At 45.4% G+C, this 17,817-nt stretch overlaps 1 protein-coding gene across 1 annotated transcript in view; it reads right to left on the bottom strand.

The window, feature by feature from the left end:
- ANTXRL (ANTXR like) overlaps positions 1-17,817 on the bottom strand; it is a 49,349-nt gene that overhangs the window by 10,109 nt on the left and 21,423 nt on the right. The window contains exons 11-17 of the mRNA XM_026050840.1: positions 16,188-16,257; positions 14,474-14,552; positions 10,919-11,014; positions 9,239-9,277; positions 6,320-6,418; positions 4,514-4,681; positions 3,489-3,569 (exon numbers count right to left, since the gene is read on the bottom strand). Of these exons, the coding sequence (XP_025906625.1) occupies positions 3,489-3,569; positions 4,514-4,681; positions 6,320-6,418; positions 9,239-9,277; positions 10,919-11,014; positions 14,474-14,552; positions 16,188-16,257 (632 nt within the window). The remainder of the gene's footprint in view (positions 1-3,488; positions 3,570-4,513; positions 4,682-6,319; positions 6,419-9,238; positions 9,278-10,918; positions 11,015-14,473; positions 14,553-16,187; positions 16,258-17,817) is intronic.

Below are 17,817 nucleotides of genomic sequence, written 5' to 3' on the forward strand. Positions count from 1 at the left end.
AGCGGTGTCTTGGAAAAGGACCACGCAACAAAGGTCCCAAATCTGCATCTTCTCCCGATGTGTTTTCAACCCCAGCTTCTGTGGCTTACTCAAAGCTGCAGAGCGACGCTATGGTCAGGACTTGAATCAACCCTGTACTCCTGACTTGTAGCACGACCAGCAGCTCCGGGTCCTTCATTTCTGACTGTGCATCAGCCTTTTTTTCCCCCCTCAGTTTTGGGGAATGAGGGGAAAAAAAAAAAAGGTTAATTTCATCCTTCAGATTATTGTAGAAAAATTTGCTTCTAGCCCCTTATCCCAGGAGAAGCTTTGCATGCATAAGCTACAGAATAATACTGGCAAAGTATTGCTTATTTCTAAGTGAAGTCCCACGGGTATGCAAGATGATGGTAACAACAAAACCCCATCTCTCGTGCTCTGTTGCAGGTAATTTTTGTGGCTAAATAAATGAGATTGCTTTCTAAAGCTTAAAGTAAACAAGAGCGATTCTGCCAGGCAAAAAAAAAAAATTTTTTTTTTTGTCTGAGGTTTTTGGTAAACCGAGACTCCAAGAATTTCCTGTGACAGTATGTGCTGAAATGCAAAAYGGAATGAATTTGCTGAAAGCAGCAACTAAGCAGACCATTTGAAAGCAGCACCTCACCTTCCACTCCGTGCAAATCGGAGCTGTTAGAGTTTACTTGTTGGTGTCCAACAGCCCTCGTTCTGACTCRGGAGGCCTGCAGGATCCGCTCGAAAGTTCCCTTGCACAGAGGCTGCTGAGAACCTGCCCCACTCTCTAACTCGGCCTCTTGCCCACTGCCCACCCGCTGCTGCAGTTTCTATGGGCTGTATTTCTGTATTTTAAAAATGCAAGACAGGCACATCYGAGCAGTTCCCAAACTCTAACGTGACTGTTTCCTGAGGAGCAGGAAGGGCCAATATCAGCGGCGAGGCCGTGATGCTGAGCAGAGACAGGAGTTGGAGCAGGTCACAGCCCCCAGATACACACTGTGGGCACAGCCCCAGGGGAAGGGGCATCAGAGCTGCTGCTGGCAGCTCTTTTAAGAATTCTTTTTAAGAATGTTCTTTCTCTATAATGTGTAGGTTCATTATGCAGAAAGAATGGTTCGCCATGATTTCCCCCAATGGCTCCAAAAAGATAACACAACTTCAGATGAAATAATTGAAATATATATATATTTTTTTTTATGCTATAGAACACATTGGAAAACGCTAACTTTGGTGAACTATTCTTTCCCAGCGGGAAACACCCTGCACCACTGATACTCCCTCCCCTCAGTTACAGTGTAATTTAACTAATTTCTGGAATTTTCTGAGCTGCAAACGCATCCCTCCCAACAACTCTGAGCTCTTTTTGCCTCCTGAGATTTAAGTTCTCTTGACCAACCCCAGATGACTACAAAATTACRGACAATTTGGGCCTGGGGGATTGCTGCAAGAAAAGTCAAGCGCATAATGCTCATCTCTGCTCTTTTCTGTGCTAGCTTTCTCCATGAAATGCAGGGCTGTGATGCCCTTCACTTCCAGAGCAGAATGAAGGCAAGTCCCTTTCTTACTCCCTCTCAATATTCTTTGGCCTCAGTCGGTTTCACAGAGCAGGGAACAGAGATTATCCTATTCTTCCGCCCAATCTGACTCAATAGGTTTCTTTCCACCCTTTTCCCCAGATGTACATTTGATTTTCTGATGCTCCCCCTAATACAATAATCCTTCAGCTTGGTCTGTTTTACATAACCTCTTTTTAACTCCCTTCTCCTCCCCATGGCAGAGCTGGAAGGAGAGTAACTGAGGATCCCTGTTCCGAGCCAGCCCCCTGCATGTTTCTTGGCCGCTCCGGCTAACAGAGACTCTCTTGTACTCGGCACCGATAGAAAGGCACCAACCAAGCAAGTGAAAGGCAGAGGATAGATTCATATTATACAATGTTAGTGCTATCAAAATACAGCTGGGCCTAAAGAGCCTATTCACAAGCTCTAGATCGTGCTTAAAAAGTAAATAAGGTGTCTCAGGCACAGCTGCCTAGCAAAACGCAGCCTAATAAAAGGAGTTAAAAGACCGTTTTACAAAGTCACATAGGAAGCCGAGTTTGTTCTCTCGGCTCCTTCACACACCAACAGCAAAACGGAAGACCTCAAAGTTTAAATCCTGAGGACGAGGTGCTCAGCAAATAACTAGTCATTTGTCAAAGACATGAGGAATGCAACTCAGTTGCCCTAAGTGATGCTGATCAGAGCTACCTTCCAAGCCTGGTGTTAAGACTGAAATTCATCCAGGCAGACAAGCCCAGCATGAGGGCCTGCACCCCAYTCCCATCCCCAAAAAATGAACTTCATGGCCCCTACTGCTCTAACTAGACCTCTTTCTCCTGAGAGCAACGGTGATGAAAAATATAGATTCTGGCCAAAGATGGGGTTATAGAAAGGGGAAAAATAGTACCCTCTTAGCTTGATCCTCCTGCTTCAAGGCTCTGCTGCAGGAAGTCAAATTTGAAGGTGAAACAGTTCAATGTGGCAGTTCTCTCTCTCTCTCGGAGAGCTGTTCCCCCAGAAATAAAAAGTGCAGAGCTGCAACGATGCAAGGCTCACATGGGGAAACTGTAAGACAGCCCCTATCTGAGCTACTGCAACCCAGAGGCAGAGCACAGACAGACAAGCACACAGATCTGAAAGACGCAGAAAAAAATCTCTCCCTTTTAAACTATTTCTTTTGCAAAAAAATCCCAATTCTACAGCGAAATTCAAATGAACAGGGCACTGTAGAAACTGCTCTTTGGGAGATTACAGGGCCAGGTTACCACTTGTCTCCAGCAGCTTCCAAGCTACAGTCCTAACCTACCTTTTAGCCAAGAGAATTTACCAAGGCATTAACTATTCTGCCTATGTACATGATATAAGAGAAAAATGTGCCTCAGCACAGAACTCTGTTCTCTGTTAAATTTTCTACAATTTGTTTCTTCATCACCTGTACAGTTCACTATTTCTCTTATTAGGAACCACTTGCCTCTTGCTCAATCTGCAGAGTGCTTTTTGCATTTGGGTAAGAACATTTAGTGAAACTACTACTGCATTTTCTAAACAAAAACCTAAAAGAGCSCATAAATACAGAATCCATCCCTTGACTCCCACACATTTATGCCCAGGACATCAAGGCAAAGAACCTYGAGTGACGAAAAGATGCTCATACAGTGCTGCAGCCCCCAACTTCTACTTTGGTTGCTCTGGGCATCTCAATGGAGACATTCTTGTCAACCTTTTGGGGTGATACTTCTAAAAATATGCTCCAGCAAACACCTGAACTCATGTTGAAATCTCCAGATTTGATGATGAATTTTTAGCTTTAGGGTAATATGGAACAAGACAAGCGCACAAACACAAAGAAAGGTAACAACAGTGACCAGAAATAATCCGAAACAGCGGGACAGGGGGTGGGAGGTGGGAAGAGCAACGCTGTTGCTAACAGAGAAGTGCTGGGGCAGTGTGTCTTACCTTATCCCCTGGCTGCGGTCTCATAAGAGACACCTGATCGTAGCCTCGCCGAACCAGAGCCCACAGTGCATCCAGCTTGCCCTGGAACAGAAACATCTGCTGTGACCCAAGAAGGCTTCAGATAACAACAGAGTTTAAATGACCGCATGACTCGACCAAACCCTTCTCTGTTAAAAGTATTTGCACAAAACTGGCTGCTGAGCCCTTGGTTCTCTGTGTAGTGCCTGTCTGGACAGTGAGAGCCATGTGTCCAGCAGGTAAAGTGTCTCTGACCTGTGCTGGCCAAATCGACCCAGCTGGGACACACACAGGGTGACTGAGGTTTGACGTGAGCAGCACTCCCAGCAGTCTAGTTAGGAAGGTGCCACGTCCGCAAAGGCAGGATAACAAAAATCTGTCTGCTGCACTGGACTGGACACTAAGCATAGCGTGGGTAAGCAGCCGAAAAGACGACCTACCAAGCTACCTATGCACGCTTTAAAAATCACAAGTAGTTTCCAAACAATAAACTGAAGTCCTGTGAAAGTCATCTGCAAGGGTGGGGAGGTGGACCCTGCACTAAGCACTGGTTTGGGAGGCTGCCACCAGCTCCTTGGGCGAGCACGGCATGTCACTCACGCGGCCTTTAGCTTCCCTGCCTGCCACTGGAGATGGCTGCTCCTCAAGGGTTGCGTGAGGATACAGACTTCAGAGACAGGGAGACATCAGATACTATAATGACACGGGAGAAAAAGGATGAAAAAGCACACAGAGGGCAAGTGATTTGGCCAAAATCAAATACTACATCTTGTGGCTGAACTGCAAGGGAAAAGCAGCCTGAGGCCACTGCCACAGTGCAAGCACAACGAGGGCTTCACTCGAACCTCTGCATGCTGCATTCAAGGGCACTGCCTTGAATAGGAGCCCCCAGTAGATTGCAAAAGCAAATTTCTCTAATTTCTCTATTCAAACGTTCCCCAGAAGAAAGGTTGAGCTTAGGGAAGAAGATCTCTGCTCCCCTATCCAGCCGGGGAGGCAGACGTTACCTTGATCGGCGTGTACCATTTCCGCTGAGAAGGGGGTTTTCTCACGTGAGGCTTTTTCGGCTTCGGTTCCCACGGCTCATACTCCTGCTCTGGCAACTTAATAATGGCATTTTTGGGCTTCTCCAGTTTTGCTCCTTCCTCAGTTGATCCTTTGTCTCCCCATCTCACCTGAAGCCAGGAAAGCACATTATAAGTAAAGACACTTCAGCAGTCCCCATCAGTATGTGGTTTTCACAGATATTAAAGTAAGTCCCATTAGACGGCCCAGATGCCACTAGAGATGAAGTCAAATTCACAAAGGCATCTAAATCCTACTGTAATCTGRGAAACACTGTAATCTGAGAAACCTTTAAGAGTGAAATAACTTCTCTCAAAACCATCCTACAACTATCAGCATTCACATTTTTGGTAACATAAGATCATGGTGGAGTCACAACATCCAGGACAGATCAAGATTCAATTCCAAGGGAAAGCTGAAGCACTCTGCTAGRGTAGGACACAGTTGTAAAATACTTCCCACTGTCTTTCAAAAAGCAGGCAGCAACATCAGCTGAAAAAACCCACAACGTTTTCTACAGCTAGGTCTAAGGAGCTCCTGTTATTTAGTTCAAAAGTGTGGGGGGGAGAAATAAGAAGTCCATGGACAAGTACTTGAAAAGCTTCTAAAGAGCTCCAAGCTCCAAGCTTCCTAGCAGCTCCAAGCTGGCTGTGCAGCTACTGCTAGGAGACCTGGTRTAGCCACATAAGAGGACAGCAGCTTTACGCTCACCTACAATACACTACCTATTTTATGCTGAAATTCAGCTTTTGCAATTTGGCACAGTCASAAGGAGACATGTCCCTGCATTCGAGGGCACTGTGTGATCCATGGAGCAGCTCAGCATCCAGAGTGACAGTCTCCAGAGGCAAATGGCACAGGAATATTAGAGTATACCAAGTGCAGATTTGCAGGGACGTGTTGAGAAACAACTGCTTCCACTTTGGTAGCGTCACTTTGGTCTAGATCCTCATTTGGCTCACATCCCTATAGCTGGCTCAGCTAGTTTTTAATCTAATCCAGTTTTTGGTGTGACATCCCTAAAATACATCACAAAGTRCCAGTTTCTGGCCTTATATTAACCACAGCTGGGAATATTAAACTGAATTACATTATGCCAATTTCCAGGTGTTAGCATCTGATTACTGCCTTATCSTCTGGCTCCCTGGAACACACATGCCACACAGTGGCACAAGGCACATTTCTTCCACAGTAATGCCTTATTTTACACCTTCAGTCTGTCTTGGGAACGAGTCCCATGGTAAAATTTCATTTATTTCCCAATTTCGCTATRGAAGAAAAAGAATAAAATTTTCTCCAGGCAAATCTTTAGTGCACTGGGAGTTAGTRTTCAACTGAAAAAATCACTGGTTTTAATTCTCAGAAAAACTGCTGCTACCCTCAAATGCTCAAAATCTGCTTACTTCTGCTTGAGTCAAGAGGACTGGACCCCACTGCACCAGCTGAAGGATTTAATCCAGTAAATTAAAACTTCCTTTGGTGCTTATCCCACTTCTGAACTTGTTAATTTGCTCCTACTAATAATGCTAGGCTCAATTAATTATGGATGCAAATGATGACAGCTTGATGTCTGCCTACTTGGTCGGCAGGTGCAATCATGTGGTCAGGCCAAAATTAAACTCCTGTGTCTACTCCCTCAGAGTAGAAACCATATGAAATGCATTGCTAAAATTTAAAACTAAATGCTTTAATTTTTGCAACAGAAAAAAAAAAACCAGAAAATAAACCCCAAAACATTAAGCAAATACCTCCATCCTCTTAATTCCACCAACACCTCGGCCTCCGTAATAAGAGGCATCCACGGTTGGCCATTTCTTCTTTGGCAATCCATCTTCATCATCCGATTCCTATGGGAAAGACAGGGAGATGTTGCTGCTGCTATGCGCATAAATGGCATAAACTATGGAAAACAAGTGAGCATCCCATGGTCCGATCCTTGGATACTTGGCTTTGTGTGTTACATTTTCATGCTGACAACAAACAAAAGTCTCTTGTCTCTGCAGCTGCAATTTTAACTAGGGAAGCCAGAGAGGACTGCTTATTCCCCTTTCCAGGCTGCTTTTATTTAGTCAAATATGCATTCAGCTTCAAAATCACAAGTGACTTTTAAGGGAAGGCAAAGTAGAGATGAATTGTACATTATACTGGCTTGCCACTACACTATGCAGAAAACATGGCAATCAGTTTACCCAAAGAAATCATTTATTAATTGTGTTTTTAGAACTTAATGTCACCTAACAGGGAAAAAAAGATACCACTGTGAAATTCTGAACATGTGCATCAGGCCCTTCTTCTGTGGCAGCTGTAACCAGTTAGTCTGGGCTGCTTGATGCTTTGTAGAGCCTCGCTCAAGCTGCACAGCTTGGAACGGGGACGGAGACTGGAACATCTCCAAGTCTGCAGGAAGCTCAGATCCAGAGTTCTTGCCCTGCAATTATGAAGACTGCAGATTTTTTCTTCTGGAACRTGGGAGAGTCTGAATCAAGGTTACTTTGCGTTTCTCCTCCTTTTCTTGCTTAACTGAAAGCTGGCAAATGGCTGTGGTTGAAGCACCCTGGGAACACTCCGCAGAGGTGACCGGGCCAGGGCAGCTCCTGGCCACGCCACGATGCTCCCCAAGGATGTCAGCCCCACGGATGGCCACAGCTGAGGCAGGGGCCTGGCATCCTGACCATGCTACTTGCATTCATCACCTCCTTAGGAAAAGCACAGAGAGAACCAAACACCACCCTAAGGGGGGATGCCGACCTGGRTGCTGCTCTTGGACTGGCCATGCATCATGCCCTCCACTCATTTTCATCATTGTAAATAGGATTTTAGAAACAGCTTGCCTGGAATGACTTTGCTTTCACTCTGAGAAATCAAACGAAATCCGAACACTAGAGAAGGGCACAAACTACTGCGTGACATTTCTTCAAAGTTATTCTATGTGTTTTCATTAGAATGTGAAAGGAATTGAGAGTCCAAAAGCCAGTAACAATTCTAAAAATATATGGCTTTGTTTTTCCACTTAACTCCTAGATTATACTTTTGAGGAAAGGTGTTTTCATAACTTATTCAGTGACATCTGATCCCTCTGCTAAGGTTCATGGGTCAGTTCCACCAACAAATTCCAGGCAAGACTAGAGTTGAGTGGTGGCATTTTTTTTTTTAAGGTTAGGAATACTTATACTATTAGCAAGGCATGTTTTTTTTTTTTTTTTTTTTTTTTKAARAGTATAACAAACAAATCAATTTCCTCCCATTTTGTGCCACCTCTAAGACAGTATCTGATGAATTACATCAACAGTTTTAATTTATTCGCATTTCCCTTCATTTTGAACTTAAGTACTAAACATAACAGCCTGCCTCTTCCATGGGATGCAGCACAAATCTCAAGCCTTCACGTGCAGCAGCCTTCAGTGCTGACAAGCCTGACAGCAGCACCCTGTCTGACACCACACAGGGAACGGTGCTGGCCTATACTCGTGTGAATGAAAAAGGGGTTATACCTATGTTCTCTGCATTAAACATATAGAGCCACATACAATATAGCAAGAGCCACCACATACATACACTTTTAGAAATTGCAAAAATTTAAATGATTGCTGTTTAGAAAAGTTTTTACAGATAACTAAATACAATTTAATAATAGCAATAACAGATTATAATAGCTAAAGAGCAGGTCACAGTACAATAGGAGGCTAAAGCTGCATAYAATAAAGCAACCATCCACAGTGAATAAAGACATGGTCAAGTAAAGGGATGGATAACATCTGCATTCTGTACTAATTCTGGAAGCTGAYATACTGTCAAAAAGACTGATCTGATTTACTACCTCTGCTAGTGAGAATAATCCCAGAGCATCTGAGAATCCTGCTCTACAGCATGGCTGCAATTGCACAGCTCATGACAAAACCAGTCACCCAAAAAGAGGTACGATTCTGGGGCATGATTTTTGGTGCACGTTCTAAGTAAAAATTGTCACAGTACTGCTGCTCAGGATTAACAGCAACATCRCAGAGACAGTAGCAGTGGCCTCTGGCAACCTCCAAACAGCAGCTGTGGTTGCCTCCTGATACTCATGCCAAGTTACAGCAAGCTAGCAGCAAACGGCATGCTTCTCTTGTGGATTAGGCAAGTATTTTTCCATGAGTTAACTGTCTGTGTCTGGGAAACGAATAAAGAAAGGCRTAAGTTTACTCTGGAGATGCTTTTATTACTGTTGTGTCTTTTCACAATAGCACAGCGATACCTCTGCTGAGGTTAAGGCCCCTGTATGGCACGTGCCAAACCCAGCTAAACACAACCCTGCCTCGAAGGAGCCCAAAGCCTAAGCAGAGAACAGCTGAACATCCTAAGAAGGGCGAGCGCAGCCGAGGTGCAGCCAGGGCAGGCTCCCGCCTCCGGCTCCCGCACCAAAGCCCCAGGAACRTGGCCATGGCCACCCCTTGTTCCGTGTGTCGGCCTCACTCCCTACTTCTTGACTGTGGGGCTATGAACCTCGGCACGAGGCAGCTGTTCTGTTCTCTCCGTGGAAGGAAGCAGTGCTGCTATATGCACACACAGCAGCCGGATGGGCTTCCTCTCGCAGCCCTCAACATGTCATTACATCTCCTACAGGACTGACCCTCCTGGGCAGCACCAGCGGCTGCCGACACTGCAACAGCCCAAAATAACTCACTCACAGGCTCCGGAGGCGGTGGCGGCGGCGGCTCCTTGATCACCTGGGATATACAAAGAACAGGAGAGAGCCGGGTTAATGGCAGGGTTCACCCACAGCCCAGGGCTGCTCCCTCCACATCCCAGACAGGCTGCCCTGCTCCTCTCCCCCACGTTCAACCCTTGCCTCAGTCCCCCTGCCTTTCAACAAGCACAGAATAAATGTATGAGAAGCTAAACACACACATGGAACTATCCAATTAGTCAAGCGGCACCTCATTAAGTAGCTCCATAGTCTGGGAGCTCTGCCTTAACTACGCTATTCAGCTATCAAGCTAGTGCAAGGTATTCACTCAGTCTGCAGCTTCCAAGAAAAATAAAARTTAAAATTAAAAATTAAAATWATAAAAATAAAAAATAAAAATATCTGTTATACCTAAAAAGGGCAGTAACAGCACATGCATTACTGCTATGCTCTTTTTCAGCAGATTTCAAAGCCTGTCCTGAGCAATACATCTGTATCCCTAGAGAAACCTGGGCCAAGCTCAGGCAGTGGCAGGAAGGAGGAGAGGGGCAACTCAAGGCTGTCGTACATCCTACCTAATCACCTCCACCATGACCCATATATTTGATTTACAATTCTCTTCTTCAAACACCAGATTTGACCCTGCAAAGCAACACCYATGTGAGAAACTCACTGAAATAACTGCAATTACTCATGGCACAGAGCACCGTAATGCCTGGRCAGAGCCAGCAGACTAGTTACTCACAGATATCATTGTCCAGTTTGGAGCAATGGGGCCACCAMGCATGGGAATAGAGAGACCAGAGGCCCAGGCCTATCAGGAGAAAACTGGCTCCTGTGAAATGCCCAGAACCYTCCGCTCCATGTGCAATCCTATGACTTGCATGCTTAACAAATAATATGAAAGCAATAGCATTTTACCAATTTTTTTTTTGAGAGGCATGCAGAAATTGTGGCATGCAACTCTTGAAGATCGTTGGCAGAGTTTCTCCCAGTGGTGCAAATTTTAAACGACCTAGACAGCTGGTTTGTCATTTGCAGCACATGTACTTAGTGCCAGACATTACACTGACTTTAAAGAAGATTTAGATCTTGTCTTTGCCACATAAGGAAGCACAGTACAGAATCCATGACACCCTGCAGACTCAAGCCACTTGGTCCAGTGCTATATGAAGAAATGAGAAGCAGCACGATACTTTTAGCAAGGAGCTAAACCTAAGGTAACAATTCCTACATCTTGGATCCAGCTGCTGCTGGAGCTGCCTAACACCTGATTAACCTTCTCTCCTCACACTTTTTAGCTACTCACTGGAGACATCTTCACAAGCTTTGAATGGCCAGATTTTTAACAATTCTGCGTTCTGCAAATCTTGCCTTAAATCATTAAAAGATTAATTTCTCAGTCACTGTCAAAATCAGGCTTTGTGATACTCAAAAAAGTCTGGACCAAAAGGAATTAAACAAGTGCTTTAAACACTTGTATCATGGCCTTACAAGCCAGACAGTAGTATTAAGTAAAAAGAAAAAAAGAAAAAAAAAAAACACTTGTATCATGGCCTTACAAGCCAGACAGTAGTATTAAGTAAAAAGAAAAAGAAAAAAAAAAAAAAAAAGTCCAACTGCCCAGTCCAACAGACTTGGCAGAGAAGAAACAAAGTCTAAAGAAAAATTCTGTACTTACCACTGTGCAGCAAAGAGGCCAGAACCACCAAAGAAGAGCCAGAGCCAGCAGCAGAAAGAGAATCAAGAGGGCAATGAAAAGTATCGTCCCAGTCAGCTGCAAACAAGATGATCACACATCAAAAACACATCCAAAAAAAGGGCCGGAGCCTCCATGTCACGCAATCGAGCCGTGGTTTCCTCTCTGTGACTCCACAGGTCAGGACACCGCTGTCGCTAGGGCTGTGTGGTGTCACTAGGGTGTGATTTGGTGTCACCAACCTGTATCTGAAGCTATGATTCAGGGAAGCTAGCAAAGTTCCTGCTAGCAGAGAAATCTATGGCATGCTTATAGCTGCTTGGATTAAAGGGTCCTAAACGTACACGTGAACCATCTCCAAATCAGGGCTGACAGGTCCCGCAACATTGTCCAAGGGGCATTTCAAACCACATGGTCACATTCTCAAACGTTTAGAGTAACCTTGCTTTGCCGGAGACGCAAAATGCACAAATGTTGATTTTCAAATCATGGGTATTTTGCAGTGTGCTTGCATGTCAACCTCGCACAACAGAGTAGGCTCAGCAGGTCCCAAGCCCTTCCACACTGCGTGTTGAGCCAAACTGCCTGCACAGACTCAAGCTGAACACCTGTGCACACTCGTTTGCAACGCTGCGGGTTCGTGGGTAAATTTGGTCCCTCGTGCCTGGACCTGGTTCAGCTGCTTTCACACCACACTGCAGTCATGGCCTTAACCATTTTCAGAAATTAAATGTTGATTTAGATGAGAAGCAGCACACTAGGAAATCYGTTTTCCCTAGACTACAATGGACTTGGAGTGCTGTTAATCTTAGCTCCAGTGCTCCCACTATTTAATTTAAATTGTCAAAAGTAACCTCTTCAAAGCCGGATTTTTCTGAGTTTAAATAAAGTTTCATTTCGGCATAAGAGAACAGAAAAACAAACTTGAGAATGGCCTGGGACTGAGAAGAAGTAAAAGGAGCTGAAGAAAGGTCTGTGAATCAGGCTACAGGGAATGGAAACAGAAATTTTGGAAAAAGGATAGATGGGAAGACAAGAAAGCAAGTGAGTTCCAAAGACTCATGGAGGACATAGCCCATGAGGTTCCCCTTGTTAAATCTGAGAATAACTTTCTGAATTCCCACAAGACACCACAAACTCAAGGTTAATCCCTCCCTACAACAGGTGCTCCCCTGTTCGGTCCAAGTGGGTCAAGAGAAAGCACCAGCTGGCCAGGCTCCTGCACACTCACAGTGGAGCATCACCTCCCTGCAGCTCTGTGACTCCTTCTTGCAGGAGCAAGAAAGGGGCTGTTCTGGGAAGCGCCATCCGGGCCATGTCACTCGTGGCCGCGGCACYCAGAAGGCCAGGGCGGAGCTGGAGCAGGGCGTTGGACTAAATGCTCTCCAGAGGTCCCTTCCAACCTCAACCACCCTGTGCTTGCGTGAAGCGCTGCGACTTGCGTGCAGCCTCCGGCTCCGAGGAGTCCTCACCCATGGGAGCCGGGTGCCRCTCGCTCGGGACTGCGGCCTCCTCCCCGTCCCTCCCTTGCCCTTGGGCGGCGCTAACCCATCTGGGAAGCAGACACTAGGGAGGTGTGAACTCCTCAGCTTGCTGAGGAAAGGCCACGTTAAAAATAAAATAAAATTAAAAGGCAGAAAAATCCCCTTCTAATGAACAAGTACACACAGGGTGTAGAGGAAGTGGACTTGGAAAAGGCAGACCTCGTGCAGCTGAGCTAGGATAAGCACAGGTACCAGGCAAAGGCTTGGGAGTGAAGAGAAGATACTTACGGTAAGGAAAGGAGAGAGGAGGCAGCTGGCRGGGAGAGTGGAGCAGGCCAGCTGAGTGCCACGCACAGAAAAGAAAACAGGAGAGAAAAGGAAGCGGAGGGAGCCTCTAAAACAAAAAAGAGCAGAACCCATGAGATAATGGACAAACTAGCAAACCAAATCATCAATCTCCTACTTGTGGGAAATGAGCGTATCGAGCCAACCTGGCTCGCACGGCTGAGARTCAGGCCCCTTGCCTCTTTCATGTTCAATCTATGAGCGCTGGTCAAAAAAAGCCAGATTGACAGGATTGGAGATTGGATTCCTCTGTTTATCCCAAGGCAACGGCGATGAAAGCCTCCTCCATCCTCACTCTGGCCTGTAGGGACCCCAACTAAGACTAAGACTTCAGTCCCTATCAGAAATAAATGATGTATGGGTAATTGAATGCATCAGTTCACACTTGTGTTTCACTGCAGACTCAAAAGGTTTCGTTGTACCTGAGGTAGGAGACAAGTGTAAAATGTGAAAATGTCAGTTTTCTGTGTAGAAAACTTGGAGGAAGGATTTGTAAAAATCAGGTGAAGCAGCAAAAACATCTCTGCTAAATTTTGAGTGCCCACACTCTACACTGCTTCAGTCTGTGCATGAAATTTCCCTGTTTCATTGCTGAAAACATCAGAAAAATCAAATTTGCAAATTAGTTGCTGTCTCTTTAGTCTCATTCCTGCCCTTCTGCTCTGTGGCTGTCAAAAAGGGCAGCAGTGATTACAAACCAGTATGACAGCATTTGGTACAGCCCATAAAAATCCTTTTAACAATACATTTCAACTTTCATGCATAATGCTTGGCATGRGGTACTTTGGCAAATTTTGTGTATTCCATAAGCACAGGGCCAAATCTTTGGATACTAAAACCCTGATAAYGGATCAATGCTAACTCACATCAGTTACAGGTATCACTTGTTCTTACCTCAAAGCATGAATATGACTGCTTGTTTATAAATAGTTGGCTTTTTCATATTGATTATTTAATTCCAAAATCAGATTTTTTTATCTCTATCCTTTTTCCTAGGGCTAGGTGGTTTTTTGACATCCCTGTGCAGTGGCACATTCACTGCCACCACTGGCATCCAACAGCACTCAATCCCTCAGCTGTCCTGCAGGATRGCCCATTAACAAGAAGCTCATCCCAGGATCGGAGGCTATGACCATCTTTGAGCCTTCCTTCATGACAGCAAAAGAGGCAACTTCTTCCCGTCATTAAAAAAAACTGCAAAAGTGCCTTAAGACAGAAGCAAACTGAGGTGGCCTAAGAACAAATGCTATAAGCTCTAAAGAAAAAATAACCTTGACAATTGAGCGGCTCTTCTATGATGCGGCCCTCCTAGATCCAAGTCCAAACAGTTTTATCTTCCACGCAAGATCCCCTAATGGATCCCATGGCTTTCCAGAGTGCTGCTCCCTGACATTCCTCCCCTGCTTTTCACAGATTCCCTTCCACTGTCATCTTAGATGTGAAGATCTCTCTTTCCYGGGAGAGGAATGGCCAGAGAGCCTTTTGTTGCAACTGCTCATTCAGCAATCCACYCCAATCCATCATCAATAACAATTAAATTTTAAGTGGTCCTAGCTATTTTACAAAGGTTTGCTGGGATGTGCTCAATAACTGCGATGCAGAAGCCGTGGAAAAGCTCGTGCTCATTCAAGGAGGCTTTGCCTGAAGAGCAGCCGCCTCTTTCCGAGATCTCATGGCTTCTCTGTCAAGCCCCATTGCAATTACTTACACACTGTGTGCTGGTGATGCTGACAGAGCTGGAGATGAATGTTAGCCCGTTGTTCATGCTGACTTGTAGGAAAACCACCCTAAAGCACAAACAGATACACTTATTTTTAGTGTCATCTTTATACCCATTGTTCCCTTTATTCCGGCTGTGCTTTAGCCATTGGCTCGTGAACACGCATGGATAACATATCCTGCTGAGTCAAAGCAGTTCAAAGCTTCAGGTGCTTACCTGCCTTGGTCCCTGTGCTTGCCCAGGAGCTAGTCTTTCTAGGCTGGCTTAATTGAGCTGGGGCATATGCTCTTTTTAAAAAAGCTCCATGCCACCTGGGGCAAAGGGCACTAGGACAGTGGGTCATAACATAACCTCAGATATTTGCAACATTAGCCTAAATGGCACAAAAACTTCTTTTAGGTTTTGCTTCTCCCTACCTTCACCCTCCGCAGCCCTACYTTCTGCAGCCTAAAAAGACAGCCTGTATTTTCCTCTACATTCAGATAAAACCATAGCACTTTCACCGAGGCAAGAAAAAAAACCACTGAACCCACTGATGTGCCAGTGAAATTAATACAAAATCTGTCTCCCATCATCCTCCAATATTATAGAAGGGGCCTGAGAATTTGCACCATCTCAGCAATTGCTCTATGCTGTCTCTTTATGGCTTTAAACTTTCTGCCCTACAACATTCCCATCTCGTCCTCAAAGCAGTATTTGAGCACCCAAAAGACAACCATGGAGGAAGTCACAGCCTTCTGCCATCTCACTCGGGAGCCTGGGGGATTAAAACAGCTGAAAGGGGTCAAAACTAGAAGCACACTGCATAGCAAAAAACAGGAAATAATACCATGAAATAACAACGGTAAAGCAATTAAAATCTAGCATTTCTCCTTTTTAATCAAAATGAAAAGTTTACTTAGAATTCAATCAACTTCTGGTATGAAAAATGGGAAACAGGGTAGAAAAGTCGCATGTATTTATTCAAAATTCTTCTTCCCATTTTCCCCCTCAACTTTGGAAACCTATTCCTCCCTACCTTTCTTATTACTCTAGTTTTCTCCAAGTCACCTCCAACACCAGCTGGCCAAGTGTGTTGACTTCCAACATGTCCTATTAGGAAGTCCCACAAAAGTGGAGTTTTGAAATTGCTGAGATGCAGCACAGCAGCACTTGCTGCACTGCAGCTTTTGCTGCAGATTTGAAGTCCTGGCCAGGATGCAACAGAAGGGATGCAAACACTTATCCACATCCATTAAAGCAGGATGAGACGTGATACACCACGACACTGAGTGACTGGAYATCTGTATGTCTACATGTGGAGACAGTACGACACGGGCACAAGGATGCAGCTGTTACTGTGGCCCAGCTGATGTGAAGGTTGAAAGTTTCAAGCCCTTTTTCCTCTCTTAGCTACCATACTGTATGTGGCTGCAACATTCCCCCTCCTTTCCACCCTCACCTACACTGCTGCATGATCACTACATGGGGACATGATCCAAAAGGTGCTTTGATTAAGCCAGACCAAAGACCCAGCCTAACACGAGGTTATTCTTTCTCATACCAGGACAGGATCTGGCATGTAAGGGATGGCTCTCTCCCTACCACAAGCAAGTCTTCTTAGCTGGGCACTTTGGGCAAAAATCTACATTTTTGGCTTAGTAAAAGCTTCCTCATCCAGATCCCCTCAATCTCTTTACATTTGTCAGAAAACAATACTTACTGTCCAGCATCTTCTATCACTGGAGCAGGACAAAGTAAGTAAGTATCATGAACAATGGTCGGCTTTTCATCTGGAAAGAGATTAAATTTGCTGTCAGGAATGTAAAGCGGAAACTGTCTCAAGCAGGCCAAGGCTTTCTCCCTGGAAAAGCCTGACCTTAATGAGGGCCATACAAGCAATTGTCAGTATTCCTCATGGTACTGCTTACTCAAAGGCAGCTTTGAAACGGTTGATATCTGCTTTCAGGGACAGGGGCATTTCTCCATTTCCTAGCAATGGCATTTCCAGCCTACCAWTGTTATACCAGGATCAGAAGGAACAGAGTTATCCCAGTATTTGGCTCTGAAACACGGCTCTTGCCCATCTGAAAAGTGCACCCAAACCCAAACTTGTCCCCACAAAGCCAAGGCCCCTGACTGCAGAGGGGAGGCTGAGCACTGGTGCTCGTTGCTCCTAGTGGGAATGCCCCTAAGTGTGTGGTCRGGGCACAAGGCAGGGCAGGTCACCGCTGTGATTGCGGCTGAGCTCCGAATGCCATCAGAGCCACCTGAGTGCATGTCAGAGATGGACAGCAAGGAGTCAACCCAGGCAGCAGGGCCCCAAGAGTGTCCCCCATGGGAATTTGGGGTGGGTAAAAGCTGCCTGCTTACGTGTACTGTAGAGACTCCATTACTCCTTCTGTCCAGGGAAAAAGAAACGCAAGCAGCAAAACCTAAGAGTTGTTCCTTGCTGCTCATGCTTTACCCACCCACCCACCTACCCACCCATGAAGGCAAAACTCATTTCCACATCCTTCTCTCTGCTAAAGCGGAGGAGCTACACTGGTCACTTTAGGGCCAACCTGGGGGCAAAAAGCTGGCCGGCACAGATAACTATCTTATCGTAACATCAGATTACAGCTGTTGCAGACTTAACCCAAAGAAAACAAAAGCATGGAAAAGACTCAGCGGAGTTTTCCTTTTCTGCACTTGGAAATGCAAGTCAGCCAAAGCAGTCCCCAGGCAAAATCCAGTCAAGGTGCTTTTGGAAAAGGGACAACGACAAAAACGCTTGCAGTCTGGCTACCTGGCAAACCACAAGAAAYAAACCTCTGGCAGCGAACATCTGTAAGTGGAATGAGAATGAGACCACCAGAGTTTATTTAACGCAGTCTCCACGGAGGCAGCCAGGATGGGAAATGAAGGAGCAATTCATGTGTTCCTTCTTGAAAGTGAATTCACTGCTAGGGAAGGCACCAGGCTGACTGGGACAGAATATAAAAGCCCTTACTGTACTCTGCCAACAAGGGTAGCATATACAGAAAAAGAGCAAAATTCCCCTCCCCACACCATGCTTTACCCTGCCAGACATACACTGCTGCTTGGGAATAAGAGACTGCTGAAAAATTGGACACTCAATCTTTTCTGCCCTTTCAGCCCTTTGCCTGGCTGCTGAGAGAGCAAACAGAAGCCCCTGTTCAGCACAGCAATCACCGCGGGTTTCTGTGTTACAGCTCTCTGAATGAGCCTGGGACTGCACCCCAGAGCAGGCCTGCAAGGGCCCTGCTTTATGGCAAGTGTCTCCTCAATCACTCTGAACATATCAGCAGATGATCATAATAGCATTTTTTTTTAAATCTGGTGATTAACAG

The sequence above is a fragment of the Nothoprocta perdicaria genome, unplaced genomic scaffold (assembly GCF_003342845.1).
Source record: "Nothoprocta perdicaria isolate Ctin4 unplaced genomic scaffold, notPer1 scaffold_110, whole genome shotgun sequence".
NCBI classification, from domain to species: Eukaryota; Metazoa; Chordata; class Aves; order Tinamiformes; family Tinamidae; genus Nothoprocta; species Nothoprocta perdicaria.